At 35.8% G+C, this 13653-nt stretch overlaps 1 protein-coding gene across 1 annotated transcript in view; it reads right to left on the bottom strand.

Annotated features, from left to right (window-relative positions):
• Positions 1–4732: 4732 nt before the first annotated feature.
• Positions 4733–13653, bottom strand: part of LOC132561361 (tyrosine-protein kinase SRK2-like) — a 31666-nt gene continuing 22745 nt past the window's right edge. Inside the window, exons 9-11 of the mRNA XM_060226085.1 lie at positions 12519–12672; positions 11660–11791; positions 4733–8609 (exon numbers count right to left, since the gene is read on the bottom strand). Coding sequence (XP_060082068.1) covers positions 8401–8609; positions 11660–11791; positions 12519–12672 — 495 coding nt within the window. The 3' untranslated portion in view covers positions 4733–8400. The remainder of the gene's footprint in view (positions 8610–11659; positions 11792–12518; positions 12673–13653) is intronic.

Here is a 13653-nt window from a genome sequence, read left to right as displayed (position 1 = left end):
TCATTGTAACATATCACTGGTATAATATAGTGAAGGTCTGGGCTATAGATAGTAACATGTCACTGGTATAATATAGTGTAGGTCTGGGCTATAGTTAGTAACATGTCACTGGTATAATATAGTGTAGGTCTGAGCTATAGTTAGTAACATGTCACTGGTATAATATAGTGTAGGTCTGGGCTATAGTTAGTAACATGTCACTGGTATAATATAGTGTAGGTCTGTGCTATAGATAGTAACATATCACTGGTATAATATAGTGTAGGTCTGGGCTATAGATAGTAACATATCACTGGTATAATATAGGGTAGGTCTGGGCTATATATAGTAACATATCACTGGTATAATATAGTGTATGTATGAGCTATATATAGTAACATATCACTGGTATAATATAGTGTAGGTCTCGGCTATAGATAGTAACATATCACTGGTATAATATAGTGTAGGTCTGGGCTATAGATAGTAACATATCACTGGTATAATATAGTGTAGGTCTGGGCTATATATAGTAACATATCACTGGTATAATATAGTGTAGATCTAGGCTATAGATAGTAACATGTCACTGGTATAATATAGTGAAGGTCTGGGCTATAGATAGTAACATATCACTGGTATAATATAGTGTAGGTCTTGGCTGTCACTGGTATAATATAGTGTAGGTCTGGGCTATAGTTAGTAACATGTCACTGGTATAATATAGTGTAGGTCTGTGCTATAGATAGTAACATATCACTGGTATAATATAGTGTAGGTCTGGGCTATAGATAGTAACATATCACTGGTATAATATAGGGTAGGTCTGGGCTATATATAGTAACATATCACTGGTATAATATAGTGTAGGTCTGAGCTATATATAGTAACATATCACTGGTATAATATAGTGTAGATCTAGGCTATAGATAGTAACATATCACTGGTATAATATAGGGTAGGTCTGGGCTATAGATAGTAACATATCACTGGTATAATATAGTGTAGGTCTGAGCTATATATAGTAACATATCACTGGTATAATATAGTGCAGGTCTGAGCTATATATAGTAACATATCACTTGTATAATATAGGGTAGGTCTGAGCTATATATAGTAACATATCACTGGTATAATATAGTGTAGGTCTTGGCTATAGTTAGTAACATGTCACTGGTATAATATAGTGTAGGTCTGGGCTATATATAGTAACATATCACTGGTATAATATAGTGTAGGTCTGAGCTATATATAGTAACATATCACTGGTATAATATAGTGTAGGTCTGAGCTATATATAGTAACATATCACTAGTATAATATAGTGTATGTCTGGGCTATATATAGTAACATATCACTGGTATAATATAGTGTATGTCTGGTATAACATAGTGTAGGTCTGGGCTATATATAGTAACATATCACTGGTATAATATAGTGTAGGTCTCGGCTATATATAATAACATATCACTGGTATAATATAGTGTATGTATGAGCTATATATAGTAACATATCACTGGTATAATATAGTGTAGGTCTGAGCTATATATAGTAACATATCACTGGTATAATATATATATAGGGTAGGTATATAGCTATAGATAGTAACATATCACTGGTATGATATAGTGTAGGTCTGGGCTATAGATAGTAACATATCACTGGTATGATATAGGGTAGGTCTGAGCTACATATAGTAACATATCACTGGTATAATATAGTGTAGGTCTGAGCTATATATAGTAACATATCACTGGTATAATATAGTGTAGGTCTGGGCTATATATAGTAACATATCACTGGTATAATATAGGGTAGGTCTGGGCTATACATAGTAACATATCACTGGTATAATATAGTGTAGGTCTGAGCTATATATAGTAACATATCACTGGTATAATATAGTGTAGGTCTGGGCTATATATAGTAACATATCACTGGTATAATATAGGGTAGGTCTGGGCTATACATAATAACATATCACTGGTATAATATAGTGTACGTCTGTGCTATATATAGTGACATATCACTGGTATAATATAGGGTAGGTCTGGGCTATAGATAGTAACATATCACTGGTATAATATAGGGTAGGTCTGAACTATAAATAGTAACATATCACTGGTAAGGTTGGCTTTATTTACTCTTGATTTATTTTGTATATATTGTTGTAAACTCTACCAGGAAGTGATTATAATAAGTCTGTCACCATCCACCTATTTCAAGTACTTCCTGGTGTAGTCACCTAATACTGTTGTTGATCACTGGGTAGCCTATCAGATTCCATTTTTATTTACTTCAATTCTGGGGTGTCCTGTAACATTTCTATCCCTCTATCATTGTTATCCAGGTGAATATTTCATCCATGAAATACTGAGTAAATCAAATATCTTAACTACAAGATTATATCAAATACACGATTCCCTTGATGCATGTATTTAATTCTTTAACAACTGGCACTCCACATCCTCCATTACCTACTGACAACATTTCTCATTTCAGAAATGTACAATAATGTTACATCTATTTTGCCATGACACTTTTGTCATATGCATGTAAAATTCAACTCACAACTACTCAAACAACTCAAACATGTTGTGGTTCATGGTGAATTAATTTCATTGATGACATAAAATGAAAAAGTTTAACAGTTACTTTGTACAAGCGATGAAATCAATACCATCTTCGAGTTGTCATCCCAGCAAAAGAAATTTGACATTAATAGATAAAGTACCTACTGTAGATCATTGCTTTAAAACTAACAAGCAGTTCCTATTTGACATCAAGCCATCTGAAAGGGTTTTCATGTGATAATCAATCCACTGCAATGTAAGAAGGTGAAAGTTACCTCCCCTTTATCAGCTGATCAGTTGGGGAAGGACATTGTCCACATCATGGCATATGTCACAGGAAAAAGTCAGTGAAGACCCAGCAGCCTGATCTATTTGTTACAGCACTATAGGGTTAAGTGTCACTAGATGACACAGCTCTACACCATTTTTCTAGATGACCCATGATGCAATGCAGTGGTTATAAGGTAAGGTCCTCTTCAGAGCAATGTGTCTTATTGAAGGTTTTTTCCCCTCTACATCCTTTTTGCCCTCTGAGGCAAAGTCAGACACTTCCTGTAACAATCTAATCAATCACAGACCATCCATAGCCTTATCAGCCTGATTCTGATTGCTAAGGTCATGTTTTTATTTTATAAAAACTGGCACATCCACTGAGCAACAATCCAGAGGTCAGCACAGTGAGAGAACATTCTGTAAGAGACCACATCTGTGAGAGAACATTCTGTAATAGACAACTTCTGTAAGGGACCATCTCTGTGAGAGACCACTTCTGTAAGAGACAACTTCTGTAAGGGACCATCTCTGTAAGGGACCATCTCTGTGAGAGACCACTTCTGTAAGAGACCACTTCTGTGAGAGAACACTCTGTAAGAGACCACTTCTGTGAGAGAACACTCTGTAAGAGACCACGTCTGTGAGAGAACATTCTGTAAGAGACCATCTCTGTGAGAGACCACTTCTGTAAGAGACCACATCTGTAAGAGACCATCTCTGTGAGAGACCACTTCTGCGAGAGAACACTCTGTAAGAGACCACTTCTGTGAGAGAACACTCTGTAAGAGACCACTTCTGTGAGAGAACACTCTGTAAGAGACCACTTCTGTGACCTCTGTGAGAGAACATTCTGTAAGAGACCACTTCTGTGAGAGAACACTCTGTAAGAGACCACTTCTGTGAGAGAACACTCTGTAAGAGACCACTTCTGTGAGAGAACACTCCTGTAAGAGACCACATCTGTGAGAGAACACTCTGTAAGAGACCACATCTGTGAGAGAACTCTCTGTAAGAGACCACTTCTGTGAGAGAACACTCTGTAAGAGACCACCTCTGTGAGAGAACACTCTGTAAGAGACCACTTCTGTGAGAGAACACTCTGTAAGAGACCACTTCTGTGAGAGAACACTCTGTAAGAGACCACTTCTGTGAGAGACCACTTCTGTAAGAGACCACTTCTGTGAGAGAACACTCTGTAAGAGACCACTTCTGTGAGAGAACACTCTGTAAGAGACCACTTCTGTGAGAGAACAATTCTGTTTTGTAGCTGGGTGGAATTTACTTTAGTTTCAAATCATTGAAACTAAAAGTTTCTGTATCATCATTTTAAGTACAATCTTGGAGGTAAGAAGTGTTTTACATGTATATCATTATAAATTTGAGGATGTCATCTTTTTATAAACTTCTCATATTTGCTATAAATGTCATTGGGTCTCAAGTATAGTGAGATTCAGTGGCAATAGAAACAAAGTTATGTACTGTCAAACCATACCTCCAGGTTCCTCAGGGGTCTGAACAGGGTGTCCTCCACAAGGGACAATGTGTTAAGGTTTTCAGAAACCAAGTTTTGTCTTACCCTTATGACTTACTCTCCCTGATTGTTCTTTTTCATGAAAAGCAAGATTTTGTTAGGACTACAGTACAACAGATACCTGCTATTCTGTCATGGGTATCAAAGAATGGAAGTGAGGCTGAGACTGTAACAATATATATAGACGGTTGTAATGGCATCCTGGACTTACAGCAACTTGTCACTTGTGTTCTGATGTTATCATAATGTCACAACAGTTATGACTGTTGCTCCAGACAGTGTCAGTTATACGATCACAAATGATTTCATCATCAAAGAAAACCGTGCCACCTTATAAAAAAACAAAATACCAATAAGCAACAACATATACAACAAATATTTGAACATTTTTTCTTTATTGGATAAAAAAAGGTCATTTGTACAATTTGTAATATGCTATTACATTCACATTTTATTTGGTATGACATTGAACATCACGCTCCATATTAATGTTTTAATCTCTTATACTACAGTTCCACCTATCTTTGCACATGCAGAGGTCAGAGCTGAATAAAATGATCTCTTTGTCTGCTTGCTGTTCCAGCAGATTTTGTTTCTATATTCATGTTTTTCATCAGTAAAGAGAATTATAAAAAATTCATATTTTTTTCTCGTATAAATCTGATTTTTTTTTCTTTGATAAAACATATAACTCATGAAATATGTTGTGATGTTAAAGCAGATAAGCATTGTTAAGTAAAATATATTTTTTTGATTCCAAATTTGGTTAAAAATTAATAAATACATTTAAGAATTATCAAATGATTTAAAATTCACCAAATTACATTAAAATCATCAAATTCTTTTGATCAGATATAGGAATGTATAAAGATCATGCAGGCATAGGATATGGACATGGTTTTGTAATACATGTGTTTGTATATATAAACATCTATGAAAAAAGTTATGGATATTAAGTTTCACCTCCATTATAATAATACCTACAACAATCTCCAATATATTAAAATTACTGGATTTCTAGGATCTCTGATCGCTTCAAGACAAAAAATTCTTTTCATTTTTCTCTTTCTAAAAGATTATCTTTCCTTCAGAACAACACTATTGGGATAATGCTTTAAAGCTTAAAACATCTATCAACACAGCAATAAACAACTAGCTTGAACTTAGTGTGTAGCTGTGTATCTCTAGAACCCACCCCCCACCTCCTCGACCCAATGCTTTGCCCATGCCAATACCATGATGTTTTTCGCGTAAAAAAAGGGAATGTTTGTGCTTTAGTTTATCACAGCCATTGATTCAGCATATTATTATCAACAACATAGATGTTCACAGATTTTAATGACTTTGTCTCCTACCCAGAAAAAACAAAAAGTAGTTAAAGAGTTATACAGAATTCTATACAAGTCCTACACAGAGTAATACAGAATTCTATACAAGTCCTATACAGAATTCTATACAAGTCCTATACAGTGTAATACAGAATTCTATACAAGTCCTTTACAGCGTAATACAGAATTCTATACAAGTCCTATACAGAATTCTATACAAGTCCTATACAGAGTAATACAGAATTCTATACAAGTCTTATACAGAGTAATACAGAATTCTATACAAGTCTTATACAGAGTAATACAGAATTCTATACAAGTCTTATACAGAGTAATACAGAATTCTATACAAGTCTTATACAGAGTAAAACAGAATTCTATACAAGTCCTTTACAGCGTAATACAGAATTCTATACAAGTCCTATAAAGAATTCTATACAAGTCCTATGCAGAATTCTATACAAGTCCTACACATCCCTCATCATACGTTATCGTACTTCATTCTGTATGTAAACATCTTGTTTTTTTTGGTACATTCATATTTTTCCATGTTCTTTGCCAACTGGTGGCAGTATAACAATTTTTGTACAACATTTTTCAGTTTTCCTAGCTAGATTAATTCCAAAAAGATTTAAAAGAGGCAATCTCCCTGTCAGATCCCTTGAATGTTGGTACATCTCCACACAATCTAACCTCTGGATTCACATTTGATTTTAAAAATAATGGAAAGTAATATACTGTAGGATTTGTTGCACGTTTACAGAACACATACAATTTATATTAATACAGGTGAGATATTGATGATATATGCTGTGCATGAGTTAGTCTGTTCTAAACAATTCTACAACAACACATAAACAGGAAATATACATTATATACACTGGATGAATAATGTTCTAAAAATTATAAAAATATGTAAAACGATATAAAAATATGTACTTACTTGTTACATATATCAAAACTGTGGTCCGTATATATATGTAAAGTACAATCCATTAACTCTAAAATCATTGTTCTCTCGGCATTCACTTTATAGTCCTTTTCTTAATTGACCTTTGGCCTTTGACATTTGACATTTTTTTGTCAAATATTCAAATCAATCTCATACAGTCTTGGTATCTGTGAGGATTTTACTTTATCTAGAATCAATGCACAAAATTTCTCTGATGACGTTCTGACAAAACACTGATGACTTCCTGACAAAACACTGATGACTTCCTGACAAAACACTGATGATTTCTTGACAAAACACTGATGATTTCTTGACAAAACACTGATGATTTCTTGACAAAACACTGATGATTTCTTGACAAAACACTGATGATTTCTTGACATAACATTGATGAAGAAACTACCATGAAATATCCATAGCAAAAATTTTCTTCTGCAACAAGATGAAATTTATCCCGAAGCGATGTATTATGGTCTTATAAGAACAGTTGAAAAAAGGCACAGAAATGAATCTAATCATGCATAATTTGTAATTTAACTAAAACAATTTCAATTTGTGCCCTACAGCACTTGAATGTCTTTCATAAGAATATTACCAAGATGTAAAAGGATTTTAAAGAATTAGTTCTATCTACACTATTGGGCCCCTCCCCTCCAACTACTGGAGACCATGACCTAACAAATAAAAGAGATTCTTGTTCAATCAACAATGCTTCAGACCAAATTTGGACAGAATACAGGTGAAGAAGGATTTTAAAGAATTGCAAAATTTCCACTTTTGGGCCCTGCCCCTCAGGCCCCAGGAGGTTAGACCTACCATTTATACAAAATTGATTCCCCTTCAATCAGTGATGATTCAGGCCAAATTTTGATAGAATCCTACAGAAGGATTTTTAAGTATTACCAAAGTTTCGCCTTTTTGGCCCTGCCCTTCGGGCTCAGGGAGCTGAGACCAACCTTTTATTCAAAATTGTTCCCCTCCCCTAGGAATACTTCTGACCAAACTTGGTCAAAATCCACTCAGTTGTTCATGACAAGAAGCAAACTCTAGAACAAATATCAAGGATGGCAGATGCTGCATCATGGCATAAGTTTACCAGTCCTTCAGTCCTCAAAACACTGTGGAATTAAATATTAGCACACTGCCTGGAGCAATATCAAAAAATCATTGTTAACATAACGCAGTACATTGTACTTGATTTTCTATTTCTAAATTGAGGCAATGGTGATATATCTGAAGCACATATATACACAAAAATATGTTTGAAGGAATATGTGTACTGCTTTAAGTTTAAAACTAAAACTTCCATATTCCAACTTGTGTCCATTTGAGTGATAATCTCATCATTCCTACAATATGGACTTGACATTGAGACTTTGATTACCTTATCATGACCCCTCCACCCAGAATATGTGTCAGACAAATTGGTTTAGATTCCTTACCAAAATAGCACAATCCTGAACCTGTACAGAAACATCTGTAAATTGGATAAAAGTCTTCATAGTATCCAATACTGTATTATAAAACTGTCTAGCTGATCTTTAGAACATGTTATAAGTGAGTCCATTATTAAAGTGCGTATTTGTTAATGGTCAGTTTTTTGGTTGACCATCTGCCATTGCAATCAGTGTCAATCATTGTCTTGTATTTGTAAAATAACTGTCCATCGAATTGTTGTCCTTATAGACTGGAATGTAAACCTACATGCAGACATTTTAGATGTCTGATTGTTCTGCCCATGTAATCGCCGAACTCTGACCATCATTAGAATTCATCAGATTCCTTGTAGTTTGGCTCAACTGCTACAAAGTAATCATCAAAGAAATTATAGAGGAACTCAAAAGTTGGTCTGTTCATCGAGACCTTATCCCAGCACTTTTTCATAATATCGTACATGGAATCCGGGCAGTTACGTGGCTTAGCCATACGGTAACCCCGTTCTACTTGTTCCAGGACCTCTCGGTTTGGCATTCCTAGAGTAAAACATAAAATCATCACTGTACAATTCTACATTAAATAATGCAATACATTTACATACATCATTTAACTGGAGACTTGAGGAGAATCTTACTATCTACTATCATCACTGTACAATTCTACATTAAATAATTTAGTACAATTACATACATCAATGAACTGGAGACCTGAGGAGAATCTTACTAACTAATCATCTTAAAGTGTACCCTGAGAGTAATTTTATATTTAGATATAATGTTAAGAATGCCGTAAAAATAATAATAATGAAAACCCCGTCAAAATCCGTTGCCCCAGTGTCAAGTTATTTAAGCTCAAAGTTGTCGATTTTCACCTGTCCGCCCAGACCTAATCAGCCGAATCGTCATTTCTGCGGAATCGAGGCTCTTCTACTCGTGACGTCATAAGTTCAACAGAAATGGCAGTCAACATGACTGACAGTGACAATGACACCGCAACTGAGAGCGATTTGAGCATGAGTTTTGAGGAGTCTGATTATGGTGTGAATGATGTCTGAAGACGGAATCCAGCCCTACCGATTTGAACTGGAATTACAAGACGATGTATCCAGTGAGGAGGAAAATGACCCTTCGAAAAGTGACGATCGCTTGGGCAACATAGATTGGCACGTACTTCACTAGGTCTCATCAGTAGTCGTGAAAGTAGTCGAACAGTGAATCGTCGTTTCAAAGAAACAAAATAAAATTGGGTGTGGTTTTGGACTAATTTTACTATCTTCAAGTCTCGATCAACAATTTCTGACGTCGGGAAATCGCGTTTGTGCAAGACCATGCATACATTCACGAGGTGTCAGGAATTTTCTTACCGAAGAAGTTTCGTCCGAGGGGAATTTTTCTTTCCAGGGAATTTTCGTAGCACTATGGATATATATAGATAGGGTGTCAACAACCAATTATAACACCCTCCGCTGTGTTAATAATAAAAATTTGATGTTTTAGAAGTTTAAACAATTATTTGACTGGTTTTTACCCTAGCACTGGTACGCGTCTGTTGTTAGCCGACAGGCATGTCGCCTCACAGGTGTCACAATTGTTTTTTCCAGCCACAGAGGTGCTAATTACCTAACCTGGCACAGGTGTGATTATGAGTTTAGATGACATCTCTACACCGTGAACTGTGTTTTCAAATCAAGATTGGTGATCTTATTGTTATTTTTACGATCGCAAAATTAATAACTAAACAACATCGTCTGCTGGAAGATCTAAAAACCAAATACACCTTATGCAAACAACATACACACATAACCTATTCTATAGATTCTAATAATTCTATTCTATACTATATAATAGTAGTATGAAAATTCTCGGGGTGAAAATTCCCGTGACCCATTCACGACTAGGCCTTCTCCGAGTATTAGGCGTTCACAATTACGAAGGAATAATATTCCTATGACCGCCCAAGTCATAGGCTAGACTATCAATTTAAAATGTTTAGTTGTAGAATTAATAACAAAATATCAACCTAACAAATATACTTTTATTTAATCAACAATCAGTTTTATTTATCGACGTCATGCATCGACACCCCATCAGTGTTAGTGTTAGGACAACCATACACACCGCTTCCCTGGTCGATAGGAAGCCATTTTAGCGGATTTAAGCGCTAATTCACCGACCCCTCGTTCACTACCTTAGATATTGCGAAGATGTGAAGTACTTTCACGTAAATAAACAAAGAAATTACCACGGAAAATCCCAAAATAGATCACAATCACATGTAGCACAGTAAAGACAATATGGCTGCATCAACAAAAGCGTTGAACTTATGACGTCACAGGTTTGGGTGCCCGAAAACGAGGTCAACGCCTCTCAGCCATAGGTGTGTTTTTCAGAAAAGTCGCAATTTCTCAGTAACGGAACATTCCACGGCATTCGCGTTTTCGGCATAGTGTATTTTATGTGCAGAACTATTTTTCAAGGTCAACATAGCTGACCTCTCAGGGTACACTTTAATTGGTGTCAATCTTAGTCAATCACTTAGTTTGAAAAATTATGTATAAAAAAATCCTGCAAGAAATAGCAATAACAATTGAACTGGCAAAATCCAAAATGCTAACCTGTCACATGTTTAGTTATCACTACTTTTGGAGAGGTAATGTAGGGATCATTTTCAAATCTTGTATACGGGGTGATTTGGTCCCTGATTGTACAATATCTATTTGATCAGCCCCAATATTACAGTATGATTGTATGTATAACACCTACCTGTGTACTGAGGGTATGACTGTATGTATAACACCTACCTGTATACAGAGGGTATGACTGTATGTATAACACCTACCTGTATACAGAGGGTATGACTGTATGTATAACACCTACCTGTGTACTGAGGGTATGACTGTAGGTATAACACCTACCTGTATACGGAGGGTATGACTGTAGGTATAACACCTACCTGTATACGGAGGGTATGACTGTAGGTATAACACCTACCTGTATACGGAGGGTATGACTGTATGTATAACACCTACCTGTATACGGAGGGTATGACTGTAGGTATAACACCTACCTGCATACGGAGGGTATGACTGTAGGTATAACACCTACCTGCATACGGAGGGTATGACTGTAGGTATAACACCTACCTGCATACGGAGGGTATGACTGTAGGTATAACACCTACCTGCATACGGAGGGTATGACTGTAGGTATAACACCTACCTGCATACGGAGGGTATGACTGTAGGTATAACACCTACCTGCATACGGAGGGTATGACTGTAGGTATAACACCTACCTGCATACAGAGGGTATGACTGTAGGTATAACACCTACCTGCATACAGAGGGTATGACTGTAGGTATAACACCTACCTGTATACAGAGGGTATGACTGTAGGTATAACACCTACCTGTGTACAGAGGGTATGACTGTAGGTATAACACCTACCTGTGTACTGAGGGTATGACTGTAGGTATAACACCTACCTGTGTATAGAGGGTATGACTGTAGGTATAACACCTACCTGTATATAGAGGGTATGACAAATAACTTTATATAAGGCAAGTGACTGTTGATATGACACTTACCTGGGTATGGGACCTGACCATGTGTCACTATTTCAACCAGGAGGATGCCATAAGACCAGACATCTGATTTGATTGTGAAGCGACCGTACAAGGCTGCCTCTGGAGCTGTCCATTTGATAGGGAACTTCGCACCTGATTCAAGATAAAAAAATGGCATGTAGTGAGAACTTGTAAATCCTTATTTATCATTTATTTGTGTTACTTACAATGGCTAATTATTATATAAATTCACATGTAACAGACATTTAACAGCATTGCTTAGACACCAATCTACACAGATCTACAATTCTAAGTAACATTTTTGCCGTCCGTATCATGTGCACTATAGACCTGAGGAACCACATTACAAGATCATTCTGGTTACCTAACATGTAACACTTGAAGAAAGAAACACAAGACACAGAAACCCAGTATTGATTACCAAATACAGAATTTGTTTTCCTTAATCCATGGATACTTCTGACCATTATTAGACAAATATCCTTTATCCTACAAGAAGGATACAATTTCCCTCATTAGGCCCCACTAATAAGGCCCCAAGGGGTCAGAGACATTTATATCGAATCAGTTTTCTTTTAGCCTACATAGGATGCTACAGACCCAATTTTGACACTAATCCAGTCATTCTTAGAGATTTCCCATATTGGGCCCAGATGGTTGAGTCCCACTGCTTATATGAAATATATTCCCTTTCCCCCCAAGGATGCTTCTGACCAAATTTGGTCAAAATTCACTCAGTTCTTTATGGCTGCGATTTTTTAAGGTCTTTATAACTAGCAGATATATTTAGAGAAAAAAAATTAGGAACAATGGATAGACAAAGGCGCCACAAACGATTACAAGTAGATATTTAACCTACCATGTTTGGGGTTGTATTCGTCATCCTCTATAATTTTGGCCAATCCAAAATCTGCCACTTTGGCAAGATTATTGTCACCCACTAAAATGTTCCTGGCTGCCAAGTCTCGATGGATGAATTTCTTTTCTTCTAAAAATGCCATTCCACTGGCTACCTATAATGGAAACATCAAATGTTATGAAATCTATGGCTATTACTTTATAACCTTTGAACCTCAAATTTAAAGGTCATCAACAACAGAAAATGATTCTAGCATCAGATTAAAAAAGCTGGAAATATCCTCAACTGATTTTATAAAGCTTCCTTCTAAATAAAACATAAGATATATTATAAACTACTGCTTAAGATATATTTGAGAAACTACTTCTAAATAAAACATAAGATATATTTGAGAAACTACTGATCAGTTCTAAATAAAACATAAGATATATTTGAGAAACTACTGATCAGTTCTAAATAAAACATAAGATATATTTGATCTATACTGGCCTGTGTTTCAACAAAACTGAGAGAGTTTTGACTTTATACCAAGGTATATCATTTGACCTATGAACCCTACACGATACCAACTCATCCTCCAGTCTGGTTAGTTGAGTTCCAATATGGTGACAAAAGATGAGGTTGAAGACAAGTACTGTAAATCACTTATATTCCGCACGGTATCTATTTTCACGTTAATATGCAAGGACAGCCAATCACGAATTCAAATCTTTCGCGATTATTTGTATGAATCGCTGTTGTTAATTTACTTTTAATGTAGTTTACACTTCTGTTTAGTTTATCTAATAACTCATCATTTACGAATTCAAAGTCATTTCTATAGCGCGAAATAATGAATTCGTGAATATAACTGCCCAGGTAAGTTCAATTTCATAATCATGTGTGTGTTATTATTATTGAGACTTCAGCTTGATATCAATGAAACAGATCAGTCTATAAACTTATGTTCCATTTTGTTGACACCTGCCAATCAATGGATATACATATATCATGGCAGGGTTAATCAGGGGTTTCAACTGAATTTTTCTACTGTGTCCCCATGAACATGGATTAAAACAATCTATAAGACCGATGGTTCTTGCCAATATTCAATTATTATGCTGGTCCATTATCACTTACTTAGACTTACTCTGAT

This window comes from Ylistrum balloti, unplaced genomic scaffold (genome assembly GCF_031769215.1).
Source record: "Ylistrum balloti isolate Yb309-2 unplaced genomic scaffold, AGI_CSIRO_Ybal_v1 Utg371196, whole genome shotgun sequence".
Taxonomy (NCBI): domain Eukaryota; kingdom Metazoa; phylum Mollusca; class Bivalvia; order Pectinida; family Pectinidae; genus Ylistrum; species Ylistrum balloti.
Note: the sequence above shows the minus strand (reverse complement) of the source record. Positions and strands in the feature narration are given on the sequence as shown.